Below are 20,940 nucleotides of genomic sequence, written 5' to 3' on the forward strand. Positions count from 1 at the left end.
TCCCAGCAGCATGCCACTCAGATGTGGCAACTCAGAAGCTTTCTGACCATCGCACGATCTAGGGGTGTTTTAGAATCATCCACCCATCAACAGTGTGAGGAGAGAGGGACTGGGCAGCCTGGAGTCAGGGAGGCCAGGGACCGACCTGGACAGGACAGGGCTGGTCCAGATGAAGAAAACAGACTGATGATCAGAGGTTCTGGAGGAAGGTCCAGCAGCCTAGGGTTGTTGTTGCTGGGAAGGGGTGAGGCAGCGGCTAATATATAGGCACCAAAGGCTCATCCCACTTTCAAAGCATCAGCTGAGAAGGGAGAGCCACACCCCTCCTAATGTCCTTGCAAACACAATCTAATGTCTTAAAAGGAGACCATAGGAGGTCGGCCTTTAACCCCATCCCATTCCCCAGGCCCTTGAGCAGGTCACTGAGGGCCAAAGCTCCCCTGCCAAGCCTGCTTGTACTCGCAGCTGACCCAGCCAGGGAATTCAGGAAGGTCCAGCCCCTGCTCTGGCTATCAGCCAGCTCTGACCCGACAGTCTGCAGATGGCCCAGGGGAGGTCGTGCTAGCTCCTGATTCCGGTCCCACCCAACCTGACCTTCTGGCCCCAGTGAGTCAGGCTCCTCTCAGCCCATATCAGACTCATTGCCAAGAAAGCTCTGAGCCACCCCTAATAAGAGGCAGCACTTGGCCAACATCTTGTACAATCTAGCACCTCTCACCTTTGCCCAACTGCTGCCCGGCCCCTCTCCTCTGTTCTTTTGCCTTATATGTCTGGTCACCAGGCCTCTCCTGGCTTCATCCCTTCCCTGGCCCCCAGGGGTGTGAGGCACCAGCCCAAGAGCCCCCCTCTTCCAATACTCCCTTCCAACAGCCACTCAGCCCTGCTCAGTTGATCTCTCCCTTTCCTCAGCTGTCCACCAGGCTCGGGACCACAGAGCCCCTGGTCCAGGGACCCAGCCTGACTCAGCAAGGTCCTGGTGGACTGATATCTCTACCTCTGACCCCGTGGCAAGATAGAAGAGGGTCTAGGGGTTTTATCTGATGAGCCAAACAGAAGGAAAATGAAGTCTGCTCTGGAGAGAAACAACAGGCTTAGGATTAATCTCTAAAGTGCTCTCGAGTACAGAAGGAAGACCATGTGTCCTGGGCTCTGATGGACACAACTGGGACCGGACAGTTTGTGAAAGTCCCCAGGAGTTGATGTCAGCTCCATAGGTCCATGACCTCCTTGGACCTATGGAGCCAGCCCCATGGGGTCATGGGACCCCAGGCAACAGTCAGGAGCACTGAACAATGGATTCCTTCATTATTTAGGAAAGGCAAAGAATGTCTCTTTTGGTCCTTAGGTTGCAGACATTTTTGGAAGCTCTTGGTATCAATTGGACAAAGTCCTGGGCAAAGTGAATTAATTCAAAAGATATTTTGAAGAACCTGCTGATCGCTTCTCCTTCCCTACAGCTGCCGTGGCCTCAGTAACAGGTTGACTGGAAGATGATGGCCATGAGGTGATGTTAGGCTCATGCTGGCCTACTTAAGCCCACGAGGTCACAGGGAAGGCAAGAGCTTCAAATTGGCACTAACTCACAGCAGCCATTCAGGGAACCCCCTCCAGGCACAGCCCTTTCCCACCCAGGACATCAAGAACAAGCTAGAAAGACCACAGCCTGTCCCATGGGCATGTTTTTTCCTTGCTACTAGGAATGGATAGTCTCTTAAAGAAAGTGCCAGGAGAAGGGTTCTAAGTTAGTACAATGGATCCAGCCCTGTTTTCTAAACACTAGAAGAATTGGGGTCCAAACATAGGAATCAGGAGCTCTCACCCACCGTCTGACCTCTGATACCCTGGTTTCACCTTTTATTCCCTGCAGATGCCCCTGCCCACACTCTGGCAGCATCCACACTGGGGTTTTCTGGCACAGACCTTGTGCTTTCCCAGACATTTCCGTGGCCTGAGTGTGCCCCTCACCCCCAACATGAAAGTCTGGCACCATCTCTCTAGGGCTGGGAGGTGAGGAGGCTGTCCTGTCCTCTCCTTGGCCACTGTGCATCTCATCCGTTCTGTCCACTCTTATCTCCCGCCACTCTGCAGGCAGGGCCTGAGCCCCTCGCTTCTGCTCCTGGGGTAGCCCAAGGGCACACAGTAGGTACTCAACAAGAGTGTTCTTACAAGAAGGGTGAGGGAGCCTCTGCTTCGGGAGCCTCTTGGAGATCATTTGAAGCCTGGCTTTTTGGAGAGAAGTCAGGCTAAGCCAAACAGCCTTTTCTGTCCACATTTCTGAGGGAGAAGAAGGTGCAGGCAGCCAAGGGGAGTGTGAGCATGCCAGGCAGATAATTATGTGTTCTTGGAAGCAGGTTTAGTGGACTGGCTCCGAGCTGAGCTGGGAACAGACTCTGAGGCCTGCGCCTTCAGCCGGGACGTGGCTGGGGCAGGGATTCTGCCGTCCAGTTCTAACAAGTGGCCAACGCCTTATTGAAACTTTTGAAAACTGTTCTGTGTGGGACCAACCAGCTTGTACTTCACTGGGTTGCCCCAGCCACCTTCCCCTTCCATCTGGGAGCACAAGAGGGGAAGCTAAACACCACGCACACATCCCATGTGCCAAGAACCAAGTCAGCAATTTCACTGCCCTAAGAACCCTTCATTGTCCTATAAAAAGGGAGAGGCAGAGGCCCACACAGTCCCTGGTGGCAGGGAAAGGGTGAAGCTGGGCATCAGAGCTGCAGCCTGGGCTCTTTCCAGACACAGCGACCTTCTCTTTACAAGGTCATTTTTGCTGCGCGTCTCACTCCAACCCCAAAGCCAAAAATTCCCCCGTTTGAACAGGATAAACAATCCCATGGCAAAGGAACGCTGTGTTCCCCAGAGGAGATGCAATCACATTGCTCCTGCCGAGGCTGTGCAGGCTTATGAAACAGAACACGGGACCGAGGGCCTGGACCTGGGCCCGGGGGGGACCCCTTCCCTCAGCCCCCAGCTGTGCCCTGCCCAGGAGGGTGACTCCTCCCTGACTCTGAGCTGTACCCCACAAGACAGTTGGAGAAATAGAGGAGCACAGGGAGAGGAACTGGGTCTAATCTTGACTCCAGGGCAAGCTGCCCATGTTTCTGGGCCTCTGCTTGGTGTGTCCATCCTGAGGGAGAGAACTGGCTTCAGAAAGTGCTCAGGCTTACATCCTTGTGAGAAACAATGCCTGCTTTGCTCTCTTGCACCTTGATTTCTCTGTTTGTAATTGGGAAGATTGTTTGCATCAAGGAAAGACTCCAAGGTGGAAAAGGAAGTGCCTTTTTAGAGATGACTCTGGCCTAATTTTAGTGCCCTTAGTCTGTGGGCTCCACCCCTGTGCCATCATTCATTCTTTGTGCAATCATTCGTTCTTTCCATCCCTTATTAAACATATATCGAAGGCTTGTTATATATCAGGCTGGCTCCCCAGCCTTGCAAATACAGAAATCCTCAAAGAGAATAGGCCCTCTTCTTAAAGGGCTCATAATGTATACATACATTTTCCATCAAAAGATATATAAAAAATGTTTGCAGTCTCATTATTAGAAAAGGTTATCTAAGCTACCCATTCTCAACTCCCACTTGTGTACCGGAGTCCCATCCCTTTAAAAAAAAAAAAAAAAAAAAAAAAAAGTTTCTTGATTAGATGACAGACATTGCTTTTATATTTTAACATTTCTGGAATCAAAATGCATCTTACAATTCTGATAGACAGAATTTTCTTCTTCCTTGGGGATACACAAACTAAAGATACATCTTAAAAATGATAACATCTTAGATTCAATGAAGTACATTTGAGGAAAAATGTTATTTTTTCAACTGGACTTTTTAGTGGATTTCACAGCCACTGAATTTAACAGAAGGTCGTTCCAAAATATTTCTATTTCACCCAGATGTGTGGTGTCATGGAAATCATGTGTCTAGATATCTAGTTAGTTACTCCTCTCTTTTTATCTGGATGGTTTGGAAGGAATCCTGCAAAGGAGCCAGGATGCTTTACCACGTCATGGCCACCAGAGGGAGGAAGAGCATTGGAGAGGAACAGGTTGTCAGGTTTGTTAGCTTTTGCTCTCAAACCTTCCCCGCATGCTCTCTCCCCCCCCTCCCCCCCCAGAGCAATCTGAAACTCAGGATACTCACCTCCAGTGTCAGAGGAAAAGACCCCCTTCCAGGCAGGTGGCAGAATCAAAAAGGGGAGTGGGTTGGATCTGAATGATATTGGCAGATCTTCGCTCAAAATCAGCTATTGTTTAAATGAGTTTTTCCCGGGAATGAGGACAGGTGCTAGACATAGCAGAGTTCTGGCTCGAAATTGCAGGGTTGGTGGGTGGCCCTATACCCTACTTAGGCCATTCAGGTCTCATGAGACACACATGATTTGTAAAGCTCTCCAAGGAAATGTTCCCTCTATAGTATCACCTATAGCTTTCTGTCCTACCTCCCCTCATTTAACTATTTATTTATTGAGCACCTACTATGTGTCAAGCACTGTGCTGGGACTGGGGTTACAGCAGCAAACAGAACAGAGAAGGTCACTATCCTCATGCATCTTAAGTGCCAGTAAAGAAGCAGATACTATGCAAATAAATATACAAATAAATCTATCATTGAGCGGTGCAAAGAAAATGCCATAAGAAAAAATTCTGGGTTCTCTGACAACATGTGACAGGAGAACACATTCAGGGGTGGGTCTGGGAAGGCTTCTCTGACAACTGTTCATTGAGATAAAGCATGAAAGACGAGAAGGAGTTAGCTAGGTAAAGAGCAAGGTAGAGACCTAGGCACATGGATCAGCATTTGATGTGGAAATGTACTTACTTAACACCTTTTAGGCACTAAAATGAGGCCAGTGTGGAGCCCACAAAGGGCAAGAAAAGCACAGGATGGACTAACACCTAACAGAAACTCAGTGATACAGAGCCTTGCATGTCATGTAAAAGGCATATTTTTCCATCTGTAGTCATTGAAAGGTTTTAAGCAAGGAACTGACATATGTGGATTTAAGTATTAATAAGACATCTCTGATTACCCTGAGAAGCATGGCTTGGAGGAGAAATCTGAGAAGTGGGGAGTCCAATTGGGATTTACCAGAAAAGTGGCAAGGGGTGATGACAGTTAAATAGTAACATTGGACATGAAGGTGTATTGAGAGATAGAAATACTGGATTTGGAGATTGGAGAAGCAGGGAATATTGAGTTTGACTCCTGAGATTTCTGAAGGAGCAATTTGGAAAGGAAAGAGGACTTGTCTTTAGATAAGCGCCTTTGAGGGGAAAGGACAGGACTAAGGAAGAAAATGTTATGAGTTGTTTCATTGTATTAACTTTCAGCTACTTCTGGAACATCCACAGGTGTAAACTAGACAACTAAGTCAATGAATCCAATGCTCAAAACTGGGCTGGGAATGCTAGATTTTGGAGTCCTGACAAGATCAAACCATGGCAAGAGCTGAATTCAACTGGGAAGGAGCATCTCTAAAGAGAACATAATCTAAATCATATTGAAGAGGCTATGTGCAGGTCCAAAGCCAACTCTCGAAGAGACAATAAAGTAAATGAAGACATAACTGAACTGAAGAGGAGCCAGAGAAGAATGGTTAAGATTACTGAATGGGAAGGGGAGAAGTGTAGCACTACCTGGGACACCAGAACAGATTGAGAAACTGAGAGCCTCTGGCACATGTTGTTCACAAAAGCATGTCATGACATAAACCCTGGCCCTAGTGGTCTCGCATAGAGGGGGAAGGATGCCCAGCCTGGTGCACACAGCTTCAAACAGATTATACCAGAGTTTCTTACTGTTTCTAGGAAAGGAAAAGGGGGAAGGAGATGGAAAGAGCACTGAGGGCAAAGGGGAAGAAGAGATAGATTCTGAGGTCAACTCTAAGCAATGTAGGTGCCCTAGCAATTAAGAAAACAAGTTTCTTTTAGATCGCCATTAGGTTGGAAGAATCAGATCTATGTGTATGTATTAAAGGAAAATATATGTACAGATAGTATAATGACCAATATAAAAGTTAGAGAAAAATAGTTCAGAAATTATTAAAAAAAAAAAAAAAAAAAAGAGGAAACACCTATTCTGGGTGTCAGAGAAATCTTCCCAATGGAATGGGCTTTCTTCTGGACGTGGAAAAATGGGGGGATTTTGAAAGGTAAACTTGACATGGATGGAGAAATGACTCTAGGCTGTTCTAGCAGCACAAACTTCTGGAACAGCAGGTCCCATGTGTGTCAGGGAAGACTATATGCTTTCTGAGGCCTCTATTCAGCCTCAGCCAAGTCCATGTGAGCCCAATCCTGACCCACCTGTTCTGCTCTTTTTTTTTTCCCCCACCAGTTGCATGACCAATGAGTGGCCACCCCCTGAAGGAGATGTCTGAAACTCACAGCAGTCCTCTTCTGGCAGAGCCTCTTTCCAGCAGATACAAACTCTATGAGTCAGAGTTAGCCAGCCCTACCTGGCCCTCCAGCCCTCAGGATACACACCCAGCCCTGCCCCTCCTGGAAATGCCTGAAGAAAAGGTGAGGGAAGTTTCTCCTAGGATGTTTCTCAGGTGGGGTTGGGGTAGGGTTTGGAGACGGGTAGTGAAAGATGCTATTTTCCCAACTACCCAATGCCTGTATTATATAATGCCACAGAGGGGTCATTGTTAAGGGGGTTCTATCCCAAGTCAATACATGGTCACTCCCATGATTAGTCCTACTTGGCCTAAGATAAAAATGTAGCTTGTGTGCAATATGATTTTAAGGACAATAAATGTACACACTCATACACCAGTCTTCCAACCAGTCTTCAAAATCTTGCCCTTTAGACTTGACCCCTTGAATTACGTATTGTCTCAAAAAAGAAAGCCTTCATTCAAATGCCAGTCTTTATTTTTTATGTATTTTTATTGATTTCATAGAGGAAGAGAGAGATAGAAGCAGCAATGATGAGAGAGAATAATTGATCAGCTGTCTTCTGCATACACCTTACTGGGGATCAAGCCCACAATCCAGGCATGTGCCCTGACTGGGAATTGAACCATGACTTTCTGGTTCATAGGTTCAACTACTGAACTACACTGGTCAGGAAAATGTCAGCTTTTAGCACTCCTTGAACACAGTAGCTCAGAGGTAGCCTGACTCTAGCTACTAATACAGTGGAGAGGGATACAAGCCAGCAATAACAAACCCTGGGGAGAGAGAAGAATCTGATTTCCAGAGTTGCCACACTATATTATTTAAAACATCCAGTTTTCAACAAATAATAATGAGACATGCTAAGAAATAAGAAAGTATGGACAGGGGAAATAAACAGTCAATAGAAACTGTCTTTGAGGAAGCCCCAACATTGAGTTACTAGAAAAAGATTTTAAATCACCTTAAATACAATTAAGGAATAACAACAACAAAACATGTCTAAAGAGTTAAAGGAAAGTATGAGAAGTATGACCATAATATCTCACCAAATAGAGACTATCAATAAAGAGGGAATTATTTGAAAAAGAAACAAGTAAAAATTCTGAAGTTGAAAAGTATAATAGAAGTGAAAATTTGCTAGAGAAGCTCAATATCAGATCAGAGCAGTCAGAAGAAAGAACCAGAAATTTTAAAAATAAGTCAATTGCTGGCATATCTGTCTAATGCTTTTCTGAACTAATTCTAGATAGTCTAAATTTTTTATCATTTCTAACCGCTGATCTTTCTCCTCAATTAGCCTACTGGTCAGCCAACGACTCGATAGGCATATTCCAAGGGGTCTATGTGCTTTTGGGGGTATATCTCCAACATTCATCCAGGCAGTTTTTTACTCTATCTCAACCTGCACTTTCTGCTTCTACAGAGACTCAAACTCAGCAGGTGAGAGCTTAGGGACCTCTCAGTTCTCCTTTGAACTTGCACACTGTCCTACACATACATGCGGCCTTCTAGATTCACAGAAATACCCCCAAGCTTTTCAAAACCCCCTTTGGACATCTCATTCCCCAGTTTATCTGTTTAAGCTTTGACTGGCTCATCACTCTCCCCAATTGTTATCCACCATCTCAGGCACAATTTTTTCCATTGCTCTCATTTCCTTAATAGAGAGAACTTTAGGTATACAATTAAAATATAATGCAAGCCACATGTGTAAATTTAACTTCTATTAACACGATTTAAAAAGTAGAAAGAAGCAAGTGAAATGAATTTCAATAATATATTTTACTTAATCCTAATATATATGAATATATATGTTATTTCAATATATAATCAATATAAAGTATCACTGAGATATTTTGCACATTCTTTTTATACTAAGTCTTTAAAATTCACTTAGAGCACATCTCAGTTTAGACTAGTCACATTTCAGGTGCTCCATAGCCACATGTCCTGTTAGCTACTATATGGACAGCACAACTTGAGAGCAAGGAGTCCTGACCAAGAGGTCCACAGATAGAATTGTGGGGTAGGAATTTGGGAGGTAGGTTAAGTAAGTCACCTTTATTTTTATTAATTGCCAACAAACTTTCACATTTACTTCAATTAGGAATATAGGAAATGAACAACAATCATATTAGCACATGTGAGATTTTTGTCACAGATTGGGCTCCCCTAGGAAGCTGACTGGGATATTTGCATATAAAAAACTTACAGGGGCCTTAGCCAGTTTGGCTCAGTGAATAGAGCATGGGCCTGCGGACTGAAGGTTCAATTCCAGTCAAGGACATGTACCTTAGCTGCAGGTACATCCCCAGTAGGGGGTGTTGCAGGAGGTAACAGATAGATATTTCTCTCTCATTGATGTTTCTGACTCTCTATCCCTCTCCCTTCCCCTCTGAAAAAAAAAAAAAAAAGGTAATTAAATATATTTTTAAGAAGAAGAAGAAGAAGCTTGCAGGGGTATGCCACTGGGGTCAGTACTTACAAAGAAGTAAGTCAGCAGGATTAGAGAAGAAGCTGGGCTGTGATGCAGTCACAGTAGAAGCCTCGCTACTCCTGTGGTGAGCACTGGAGCTGGGATGGCCCTGCAGCAATCCTGAGTTAGAGTGGAAAGGCCCCAGGCATTCACTCCTCACTACCCTAAAATCATAGTAGGTCTTGGATCTGCCACGCCTATATGTGTATCACAGTCTTTTCTAATATTGTGATCACTGCATTTCAGTGTCATTGGTTTTCTTTGTAATGCTACTTACTTTATTCATTTCTAAACTTTTACATTCTGAAAGGAAGTCCACAGTCTTGCCAAGTTGCCAAAAGGAATCCCTGGCACAAAGTGTTAAATGCTCTGTGAAGAATGTGTAGAGATCCTGTGAAGAGCTGGTCTGTGTGGGGCAGTCGGGGCACCGTGAGACAGTGCATATTTGTCTTATGATCCTTTATATTGAAAAGGGAAAACTGACAACCTTCTTTATCCCCAAATGCTCCTGCTGGCAAAAAGCTAAATTATCTGATATTTTGTCATGCCTTCTCCTGAAAGGATCTTCTTTCATCCAACGAAGAGAGCCACATCGTGAAAATTGAAAAACCCAATGAAAGGAGTAAAAGGAGAGAAAGCGGGGCAGCCCCCCGGGGCTCAGCAGGCCGGGGAGGCATCAGCCTCTTCCAAGCAGTGAGCTACCTGACAGGCGAGATGAAGGAGTGCAGGAATTGGCTGAAAGGTAAGTCAATGCCCAGGGAAGAAGCAGCCAGGCCAGGCCAGTGGGACAGCCCTACCTCTGGCTTGGAGAGAAGAAGCCGCTTCCTTACTCAACCATGGTGAGGGCTCCCACCGATGGGGTGCATCAGCCCTGAGTTGACTTGGGGAGGTGTAACATACCCTAATAACTTGGAATTCCCAAGGTTTTGGAATTAAATGCATTTCACTCGTTTTGGTTGTTTGAAAATTCTTCACTCCTTCAGGGAATAATGGGATAGCTATAGGACAAACACTTAGCATATAAGCCATTTCCCAAACAAGCTGATTGGTCATTCTTTCACTTTTGCTGGCTATGTATTATGTGCCAAGTATTAGCATCACCCCACCAATACTCCAGAGTTTTTTTCTTTTTAATGTCTTTCTTCTGATTATTTCTCTAAACTAAATGCTTCAACAAACACACCTCACCTCCCTGCCCCCACTTGTATGAAATGTACTGGAAACCAACCCAGAGAATGAGATCAAATGTATGTTCCCTCTTCTGGACCTGGCTTCTTCCAGGTCCTGACTCAATACTATTGTCACAACTGTACTAAAATCATTTCTGTCCCAGCTTCATTTCTCCAGACTACTGTTTCTGCTGCTCAGATACCAGCCCTCAACTGAGTCATACAGCGCTATATAAAAAGAGCTTCCTTCCCTCTCCACCCCTTCCCTTGGATCAATAAATTTCCCTTGGAATGTTCCTGGGGCTTCCTTGCCAACCAAGCCAATGGCTGGAACGGCGTTAAATTGGTCTCAGCATGGTGCCTCGGTGTGTAATGCAAAACTAGCACCCATGCAGACTGATTGCCTGGCCACTGAGACATGGGCTGGGTGCCAGGCTGAATGAAGGGAAGTGTCTTGGCTCGTGCATCCCTGTCTGCTTTGGTTGCCACGCCAACCAGTGGTCCAGCAGGGAAGGACAGGCTGGACTCTGCTAATGGCTCTGGTTCTGCCCATCTCTTTCAGATAAGCCGCTGGCCCTGCAGTTCACAGACTGGGTCCTAAGGGGGACTGGTCAGGTGATGTTCGTCAACAACCCTCTCAGCGGGTTCATCATCTTCATCGGGCTCCTGATCCAGAATCCCTGGTGGACAATTGCTGGGGGTCTGGGGACAGTGGTCTCGACCTTAACTGCCCTTGCCTTGAGCCAAGACAGGTGGGTCTCTTTCCATGTTGGTTTTGGGTCTTGAGGCAGACAGATGGAGAGGTGATCACTTGTGGTCAGCCTACTTTATTCTCTCAGCCAGGCCAAGGTCTCTTGAGTCTCAGCTTTGAACAGATCATTGGAGGTCCTTACAGAATTAAACCACTCCTATGCTCACACCAAATGACAGAGCCAGGCTCCATTTGACTGTAGAGCCTTCTGGAAACACTTCCTCTGGGGCAGATGCAGAACATCAAGGCAGTTCTTCCCTCATGGAGCCTGCAATCTAGTTGAGGGGGACAAGACTAACAGGCAAGAAATGTCTTCTAATAATACAAGACAGTATGTAATGCAGAGTTTGGAAAGGCAAATTTAAGCCAAATATGCATCAGAATAAAATCCAATCCCTCAACTTGGTTCCAAAGCCTCTCTAATAAATCCACCCTACCTCCTACTCAACATCACACTTGTTCCAAATTGAGCATTATTGCTTTTGGGTATCTACCATTCCCTCAATCTCTCCTCCTCCAGGGAGCCACCCTGATTGCCTCAGTGTGCTCTGACCCTTTCTTTCTCTCGGAACAACCACAGACTGTACCCCATTACTATATTAGACTAGAAGCCCAGTGCATGAAATTCATGCACAGGGAGGGAGGGGTGTCCCTCAGCCCAGCCTGCACCCTCTCCAATCTGGTACCCCTGTGGGATCAGGCCTAAACTGGCAGTCGGACATTCCTCTCATAATCAGGACTGCTAGCTCCTAACTGCTTGCCTGCCTGACTGCCTGCCTGCCTGATTGCCCCTAACCACTTCTGCCTGCCAGCCTGATTCCCCCTAACTGCTCCCCTGCTGGCCTGGTTGCCCTCAACTGCCCTCTCCTGCTGGCCTGATGGCCCCAACTGCCCTTCCCTGCTAGCCTGTTTGCCCCCCAACTTCCCTTCCCTACAGGCCTGATTGCCCACAACTGCCCTCCTCTGCCAGCCTGATTGCCTACAACTGTCCTCCCCTGTTGGCCATCTTGTGGCGGCCATCTTGTGATGATGTTGTGCAAGGGTGTGACACCATCTGGGCTCTTATTCTATAGGATGATTCTCTAATTTCTTTCTGAGTCTTCTCTCCCTGACTATGTTCTAAACATGTCCAAAATGAGAAGTCCAGTCCAAATGTTTCATATTCCACTCAGTACCTAGAAAAGATTTGAGCTTCATTACTGATAGGTCAGTACCATGTCCTACACCACAGGTACATAATTCCAGGCACCTTACATACAAATTCTTCCAAAGAGCCATGACTTCACCACTATCCACAATGAGCCACTGACACAGCCACATATCCGGGTCAGAAAATGCACCACTTCCCTCTACCACCATCCCTACTATCCCACCCCCATCACCACAGCCTGAGACTGTAGTTTACAGATAGTAACCCGAAGTCAGTAACACTGATGCTGCCATATTGTAATGGAACATGATCCTAATGAAGATCCTTTGGCATTGGGGTTGAACCTAGTTTTACAGTTTTGATGGTCAGAGCAGGGGTGTAAGGTAATGGGTTTCCTCCTGACAACCAAATCCAGAAGCCACCAGACTTTTGGCAGAGAAGAGTTCTAGAATGGGAGGGGGCACTCTCCACCACACACACACACACACACACACACACACACATACATATACACATAACTTTCCGGTGTCACACCTCAGGTTTCTTTCAGATTTCCCTCTATATGTAGCAATCTGAGACTCCCCTGAGAAGGAGAGTGTAGTCATAGAAAAGACAGAAGTGCATAATTTAATTCTAGATCAGCAAAGGTAATCAAGGCATACACACTGTGTGTGTGTGTGTGTGTGTGTGTGTGTGTGTGTGTCTGGAAGGTGCTGGCAGCTATGTGATTGCCCAACATCCATTGAATAAACTGACTTCTCTGTGAGCAGCAGGAGAGAGGGACAATGAGGTCAAACGCAGAGTAACTCTGCTTCCCCCCAGGTCCGCGATCGCCTCCGGACTCCACGGATACAATGGGATGCTGGTTGGACTGCTGATGGCTGTGTTCTCCAAGAAGTTTGACTATTACTGGTGGCTTCTGTTTCCTGTGACCTTCACCGCCATGGCCTGGTGAGACACCTCATTGTTTCTGCTCCCAGACCCACCGAGCCCCAAAATGACTGTGTCTCAGACTAGACAGGGACGTGCACCGTCACAAGGCCCCACATCTTCACAATCAGGCTGGTCTGTCCTGAAAGACATTGTGGAAGTCCATGAGTTCAGTCACACCCAAGAGGATCATGTTTGGAGTGACAGGAACCCTTTAAAGCAACAAAGCACCGCACATTTGGTCTTGTGCTGATATCCCTCCTTGCATTACAGGCCTCATGAAAAAGGCTGACATTCATTTCCTACATGCACAGTGCTAAGCAGTGTAGGACTACTGCAGTGCCCATGTACAGAAGGAAAGACCAAGGCACACAGAGATTATATAGCTTGTCCCAAGGTCACACTTGGTAAAAAGTGATCACTGCTAGCCTTCTGAACCCAGAGTCTTCACTACTAAACCCCAGGCTCTATGATAATCATCTATCCTACAGCTGAACCAAGATCCAAAAGCTGAAAACTCACTGGTGATAGATACATAGAGCCTTCCTGGACCAGTGCATCTGTATTTAGAGCATAGAGTCTTTGATGAGAAACATCAGTTGAGATCTTACTGTGAAATCACCTCATTTTGCAGAAGGAAGGTAAAGTAAGGGGGGAGGGTATTAGGAACTACCCACTGGGCACAGTGTGTGCGAGGCTTTTTACTCGTGGGGCCTTAGTTCACTTGCATCCATAGCAGGCCTGCCGGGTCCGAGGGCACCTGCTGAATGCAGAGACAGGAGGCCCAAAGCGAACCCGTAGTCTCCAGCCCTGGGCTTAACCTCCTCTCAGACATGCTGACTGGTTTTTAACATCTCTAAGAAGTAAATGTCTTTCTTTGGTTTCAAAGTCTAGAGTTACTAAAAGCAGTTAGTTTAATGTAGTTTAAGTACTGTTCCATTACTTTTTAGTAGTGCTTGCAAATAAATTACTACATTGAGCATTCCAGGCAATTTACGTTTTTTCTTGGGGCTTCTTTCTTAATCTATCAGGACAAGCAGCTAAAGCAGTCAATTCTGTTGGGGATTTCCTTAATGTTTCCCACGGGCCCCCATGTAAGGAGTAGGAGGACTTATCCTTATTTGCATACATTTGGTTTATAACTACATAGATTAAGCCCCTTGGCACAGTTCCTCAGCCACATCACACTGGGTGGCAATTTGGCTGAGCTGTGTGCACTACTATAGTTGTTCACTTATCTCAGAGTCCTTAAAAGCAATCCACAGCATAGGTATTAGCAGTGTCATTTTCCAGGTTTATTCAGCTAATGTTTGCTGGGTGTCTGCTATATGCTTGGACTACTCTAGGTGCTAGGGACCATTGTGAACAAGAGAAGGTCTCCATCCTCTTAGACCTTACATTTTTCTTGGTAAAGATAGAAATAAACACATGAACAGGTGAATTAAAAAGGTCATTTCAATGTGTGATAAGTACTTTAGGAAAACAAGATGGGACAAATGCAACAGAGAATGAGTCCAGATGTGGATGTCATGATGCCACTGTGCAGAGAGGTGTTTGACCTTAATGACAAGAAGGTCCTGACATCTGCAGATTTGGGTGAACGATGCTGCAGGCAGAAGCAGAACATGGACAAAGACCCCAACTGGAGTCATGTGATGTATTCAAGAAACAAAACCAGTCAGGCTGAAACCCAGAATGGAGGGGAGCAGAAGGTGAGGCAGAAGTAGATGAGGGCCAGACCCTATATGCCTTGTAGATCAATAGGCCTTTGAATTTTCATTACAACTGTGATGGGAAGCAGTCAAAAGGTTTAAGCAGAGGAGTGGTGCAATATGGTTTAAATTTAAGCAAATAACTCTTCTTTCAGTGTGGAGGATGGATTTCAACTGGACAGAGTGAATACTAAAGGCATAGTGAGTTGTTGGCTACAATAACCCACAAAAGATGAGGACAGTCTAGAATAGGATGGTATATTGGAGATGGTGAAAAGTGGTTGGGCTTGGGTATATTTTAAGGAAAGTAGAAGCAATAATAGGACTTCCTGAGAGGCTGTGGGGTATGGGGTTTGTGGGGGCTGACTCAGATACTCCTATAACTTTCCTGAGCACCTGGTTTGAAGGAGAAGACTAAGAAGAACAGGTTGGTAGTTGGAGACAGGATGAAAATTGAAGGTTCTGTTTAGACATGGAACTTTAAACTTCCAAGTTAGAAGTAGTGAGTAGGTCATTGGATATGCAAATCTGGAGCTTAGTGATATAGTCAAGATTTGGAACTCAGAGGCAGATAGAAGATATTTTTGTCCATGGAACTAAAGATATTACCCAGAAAGAGAAGATGAGAGAGAGCGAGCGAGAGAGAGAGAGAGAGAGAGAGAGAGAGAGAGAAGAAAAAGAGAGAGAGAGAGTCATATGATCTAATATTTAGAAATTGGCAAAAGAGAGGAAGAACAACGGACAGAGAGTTGTGAAGGAACTGCTGGAGAAGCAGGAAGAAAACTGAGGATGTACAGTGTCATGGCAACCCAGACATCTTTTAGATAGATTGGTTCCCTAGGTACAGGGGAAAGCATTTGCCTGATAAAGGAACAGGAACATGTCCATTATACAAAAAAGACAGCGAGAGAGGAGAATGTGGACACAGGGCAGTTGAATGTGGATCTTTCGGTGGGGAAATGAAGCATTTCTCATCTTGTCATTTCTATTTTCTTAATGAAGTAAAGCAAGGTGGTTAGCTGAAACTAAAGGAAATCAGACGTGATAAGATAAGATGTGAAACACTTCTCTCAGCAAGCTGGAGAATTAATTGGCTAGGGATGTGAACAGGGTTTTCAGGCAGTTTTAAATGCCCATTTGGGCTTCACAGTTATCAATTAAAAGTAGACCATCAGCTGGCTCCTATGATTTCATGTTTTGTGCTGAACTCACAGAGAGTGGAAGATGGAGGGTGTTAAGAGTCCAGGGTATCCGGTCCCTACAGAGGAAACTAAAGCTAAAGAAGATGAATTACCTAATGTTGCTTACTCAGCCTCTAGGTAGCATTTGCACTCAGCTCTTTCTTTCTCCAAAATTTGTGTTCTTTCCAAGGAAAACGCCAAGAAGAGAGGAAACACAAACTCAAGGTGTCATTTTCACATGGTGGTCCCCAGAGTAGCTCCAAGTATTTGAACTGAATCCAATACTGTGTGTTATCTATGTGCATGACAGCCTCCTCCCAGAGGCCAGACTCCTAAAACATTATCACAGCTCAGCAGAGTAGCAATTGCACATCTTGATGAGCCAAAGACAATACATAACATTTTGTAAGAATTACATTTTGTTTCACTTTCTTGGTTTAACTAACAGAAATATTTAAAGTATTCTACAAAGTTTTCTATTCAAGACAGGTTTATATTACTTTTAAATTGTGTGTCTTAAAGGTGCAGCCTAAAATTGAGTACCTGTTCCCAATCACAAGTCACTGGGCTGCTTGAGTCTCAAGAGAGCAGGAAGGACCGTATCAGGGGGACAGTAAACAGCACAGCGGCCAGAGCTGAGGAGATGGTGTAGCTTTAAGAATGACTACAGTGATTAACCCTTTGCTTCTTCCATCTTCAGTCCAGTTCTTTCTAGTGCCTTAAACTCCATCTTCAGCAAGTGGGACCTCCCAGTGTTCACACTGCCCTTCAACATCGCAGTGACCCTATACCTGGCGGCCACAGGCCACTACAACCTCTTCTTCCCCACGACACTAGTGGAGCCTGTGGCTTCGGTGCCCAACATCACCTGGACGGAGATCGAAGTGCCCTTGGTAAGTTACCCTGTGGCAGATGAATTTGGACCCCCTGATTCCACTGTAGACCTTCTCTCTAACTTGTTCGGGCATTCCCCGTGCTCTCTGTTTCTCTACATGCCCCTCCCTCACATAACGAGTCTGGTGGAGAAAAGGACGGGAAAAGGTCACTGCTACCTTCATAGGGTCTTTCAACAAACTTTTGTTGAAACCCTAGCTGGTTTGGCTCAGTAGATAGAGAGCCCACAGGTTCAATTACTGTCAAGGGCATGTACCTCAGTTACAGGCTTGATCCCCAGCCCTGGTCAGAGCACTTACGAGAAGCAATCAATCTCTCTCTCTCTCTCTCTCTCTCTCTCTCTCTCTCTCTCTCTCTCTTTCTCTCTCGCTCTGTGTGTGTGTTTTCTCCTCCTCCTTCTCCTTCTCTCTTCCATCCTCTCTAAAAATTAGTGGAAAATCCTCAGGTGAAGATTAACAGGACACACACACACACACACACAGAAACTTTATTGAAGACCTTATCTGTGCCCTATCCATGAAGCATGAGCTGCAGTGACATGTGGCATTGCCAGAGAGAAAGGCCCCACCCACCCTGTATTGTGTGACTGTACAATCCAGCATTGAGGGGTCCATATTGGAAAGGGCCACAGAGAAGAGATGGCTCTTGTTCACCTTCAAAATAAACAGTTAGGAAATTGTAGAACCCAAACCCACGTACCCTGAAACCCAAGCACACTCTCTGAGCTTCCTACCCAACCATCACTCTGACAACAGGCTTCTCTTCTACACCATCCATAGCTGATTTGAAGACTCAGTGCCATTTCCCTCTTTCTCGTTAAAACAATGAGAGGAGTGACTTCCTTTTAGTTGAACAGGCATGTTGTTATTACATGAGGATTATCTAGAGTATGAGGAGCCTGGAGCTCAGTAAATTTCCACCACACACCTGATTTTCCCTCACACCAGGGTTTCAGCTGTGGCCTGAAAAGCAGTGGGGAGGGGAGGGAAGGCCTCCTGGGGCCATAGTTCACCAGGTCCTTATAGAGGCCCCTTTCCAAGTCAACTTGTTTCCTCATTCCTCTCATTCTTGGCTGCTTGGGCTTAAAATCTGCGTTCCCAGATAGAAGGTGGGAGCCCAATTCCCCTCAGCATTCCTCAGACTTCAGGAAGTAGTGGAATATTTATTGAGTAGCTTTCCAGCCTGTTCCCCCATTTAAGCTGAGTTCCATGGACTGGCACAAAGTGTTTCAGGTTCCTTTAAATAACACAGAGCCCTTATCCTGTCATTCCTTGCACTGTAGGGTCTAGCCCAGACAGTGCTTGGTTATTAAAAGGCCACCACCTCGGAGACAAGGGTGGACAACTCCTAAAAGCTCTCAAAGACTTCTCAAGAAAAAAAGAAATCATACTAACTTCAGAATACAATCAAGTTATGGGGGGAAAAAAAAAAAGTACAAAATTTCACCAATGGAAGAAAGACAATGAACTCCCAACATCTACAATAGATTGTCAATAACTAACCCATTGGTCCCCAAACTCCTTTGCACATCCAAAAACCCCTGAGGCCCGGTCATGCTCCATACCAGTTAAATCAGAAAGTCTGGGAGGAGCTAGACATCAACATTGTTTGTAAAGATATTTAGGTGGTTCCTATTTATACGAAGCTTAAAAACCACTAAGCTATTCAATACATTGTTATTAAGTACCTATTAAGTACCTTGCCACAAGGGAGCACTGTCCTCAAAAAGGTCAGTGGAAAAAAAGATATTGCAAGATTTTTCCACCTGGTAGTGGAAAAAAAGATATTGCAAGATTTTAAAGTTGGAATATCATCTACTGGGCCAGCCTCTTCATTAGAGAGGAAGGCAACAGAGCCTAAGTGAGAAAATGACACACCCATGGTCACACAACCTTGTACAGAGCCCCCCTGAAAGCTGAAGCCATGAAGCCCCAGGTCACACCCTCTCATCTTTTCATGAAGCTCTCCCTACCCTGCCAATCCCTTCCCTTCCTTGTTGCCCTTAAAACACAGCCAGAACATGGGTGATTTAGCTTGAGCGGAAAAAGACCATCTGACGTCACTGCCAGTTAATCATCTTCAATTCCAACATCACCAACTGATGCTCAGCTCAGGGACGGTTGGGCTTTGTGCTGTTGTCCAAAAGTTCTTCACATTATTTTCTTCAATGCTGAGTGCTCCTCCTTCCCTGGGGCCTCCTAGTCCTCAGGCTAACACTGAATGTGCAGCAGCCACAAAGAGACTAGGGGTCAAGTTCAGAGGTTGTACCTTGGCCTTGGCCAACAATATGCTGAGTGACCTTTGGACCAATCATCCATCAAAATGGCTTTGAATGGTCATAATATTCCTGGAGTATTTCTAGGATTTCCCGTAGTTCACTGAAATCCCCAATGGTAGTCTAGAGAAGAGGTTTCCTAAAAGTAGAAGCCATGTGTACCTCAGAAACACCCTGCCCAGCTCCTGCTTGGCTTTGCATGAGCAATGCTCAGATGCCTGCAAGGTGGTGAAGTGAGGAGTTATTTGTTCCAGGTCACACCCTCCCATCTTTTCTCACACACTGGAGGGCACAGCCATACTCCCGTTCAGCCCCATTACCCACCCACCCCACAGGAATGGCTCAGTCCTGGCCCCAAGTCCGGTCTTTGCATAACCAACCCACACTCCAATGACCTGGATTCTATTTACTTTGCAGCTGCTACAAGCCATCCCCGTCGGGGTCGGCCAGGTGTACGGCTGTGACAATCCCTGGACAGGTGGCGTGTTCCTAGTGGCTCTGTTCATCTGCTCACCACTCATCTGCTTGCATGCAGCCATCGGCTCCATCGTGGGGATGCTAGCAGGTAGGACAGCACCCCTCTCTGCAGAGATCGTTTTCCCATGGTCATTCTCACACACACATAACAAATATTCTAGACTTGCTATCCTCACTGGAGTTTGTAAACACTATCAAGTTACTTCTCCATTTTTTGACACTCCTAAGGGAGCAGATTGCAGTAGCAGGACACATGGAGAGATACAAGGGGAACGAAGACCAGTAGGCTAGCAGACTGAGCCCCTAGGAGCTAAGGGGTAGAAGTAGAACCTGATAGGCAGTGGCATAAGTGATCCAACACTTTGAAATTTTGAATAATCTAAAAGAAAAAATATTCTCAAAAATTGTATTGCCACTTGAAAATATAATTTAATATATGTATGTGTGTGTGGACAAGAGTCAGAAATTAGAGTTCGAGGCATTGAGAATAGGAACCTATTGACCCATTCCAATATTTTGGGGGAAAAAATGTCTTAGAAGCAGAAATTTTTATAAAGCTATCTGAAAAAAAATTTTCAAACTTATCTAAAATGAAAGTAACACCCATAATCATTTACCCAGATTCACTGATTGTACACATCTCACCCATTTTGCTGTATCATTTCTCTATCTCCATATGTCTGTATGCACATTCATGTTTTTTCTCAACCATTTGAAGCAGAAAGTTTTCAACTGAAATCTTTCTTACTAAAAATGTAGCTTCTCTAGCCAAAGAGAAGGCTAGAGTCCTATGGCCTTGCCCCCCTCCCTTCTCCTTCCCCCTGGAAGTAGCCATACATATGTGTAAAATCTTTGAAAAACAGCTTGGAAACTACTGCTCTCTTCCTATTACTAGTTTCCAGAGACCAGACACCATCTGTAGAGGCTCCTTTGATGGGTAGCTATAGCAGGTGTCAGGGGAAACTGCTGGAATGAGGCTACCCTGGGTCCCAGCACCAGCCACAAGATGCCTTTGTGCTGTGACTCAGAACCAGCCAGAAACACCATTCCTTGTCCCACAGCCCTGACAGTGGCCACGCCCTTTGAGATGATCTACATGGGCCTCTGGAGTTACAACTGTGTCCTCGCCTGCATCGCCATCGGGGGCATGTTCTACGCCCTCACTTGGCAGACCCACCTGCTGGCCCTTGTCTGCGGTGAGTATTTGGGAAAGCTGACAACCAAGTCACTCTATTCCCCCCTCCCACAAACCCACCTTTGGTGATGAAACCCATGGTGACCACTAATCAGAAGTGAGCAGCAGTGATAGAAGGACCAGTGGCTTGGGTCTTTCACAGCTGGGCGACTTGAGGTGCCTCTTCCATCACATAGTGCATTCCTACTCTCAATGACTCTTCATTCAACAATGATTTGTAGGGCACCACTAAGTTCTAGGCCTCAGGCAAGGCATAGAAGACACAGTAGTGTCATGAAGACATAGTCTAGCAAAAGAGGAGCCATTGCACAGTTATTAAGGTTGTG

General features: G+C 45.6%; 1 protein-coding gene across 5 annotated transcripts in view; it reads left to right on the forward strand.

The window, feature by feature from the left end:
* The window catches only part of SLC14A2 (solute carrier family 14 member 2), a 358,648-nt gene that overhangs the window by 307,148 nt on the left and 30,560 nt on the right, over window positions 1-20,940 (forward strand). For all 5 annotated transcript variants that reach the window (XM_045574195.1, XM_036419071.2, XM_045574193.1 and 2 more), the window contains 7 exons: window positions 6,340-6,524; window positions 9,442-9,622; window positions 10,612-10,801; window positions 12,773-12,901; window positions 16,474-16,666; window positions 19,360-19,507; window positions 20,481-20,615. In XM_045574195.1, coding sequence (XP_045430151.1) covers window positions 6,351-6,524; window positions 9,442-9,622; window positions 10,612-10,801; window positions 12,773-12,901; window positions 16,474-16,666; window positions 19,360-19,507; window positions 20,481-20,615 — 1,150 coding nt within the window. In that variant the 5' untranslated portion in view covers window positions 6,340-6,350. The remainder of the gene's footprint in view (window positions 1-6,339; window positions 6,525-9,441; window positions 9,623-10,611; window positions 10,802-12,772; window positions 12,902-16,473; window positions 16,667-19,359; window positions 19,508-20,480; window positions 20,616-20,940) is intronic.

This window comes from Pipistrellus kuhlii, unplaced genomic scaffold (genome assembly GCF_014108245.1).
Source record: "Pipistrellus kuhlii isolate mPipKuh1 unplaced genomic scaffold, mPipKuh1.p scaffold_m20_p_6, whole genome shotgun sequence".
NCBI lineage: Eukaryota > Metazoa > Chordata > Mammalia > Chiroptera > Vespertilionidae > Pipistrellus > Pipistrellus kuhlii.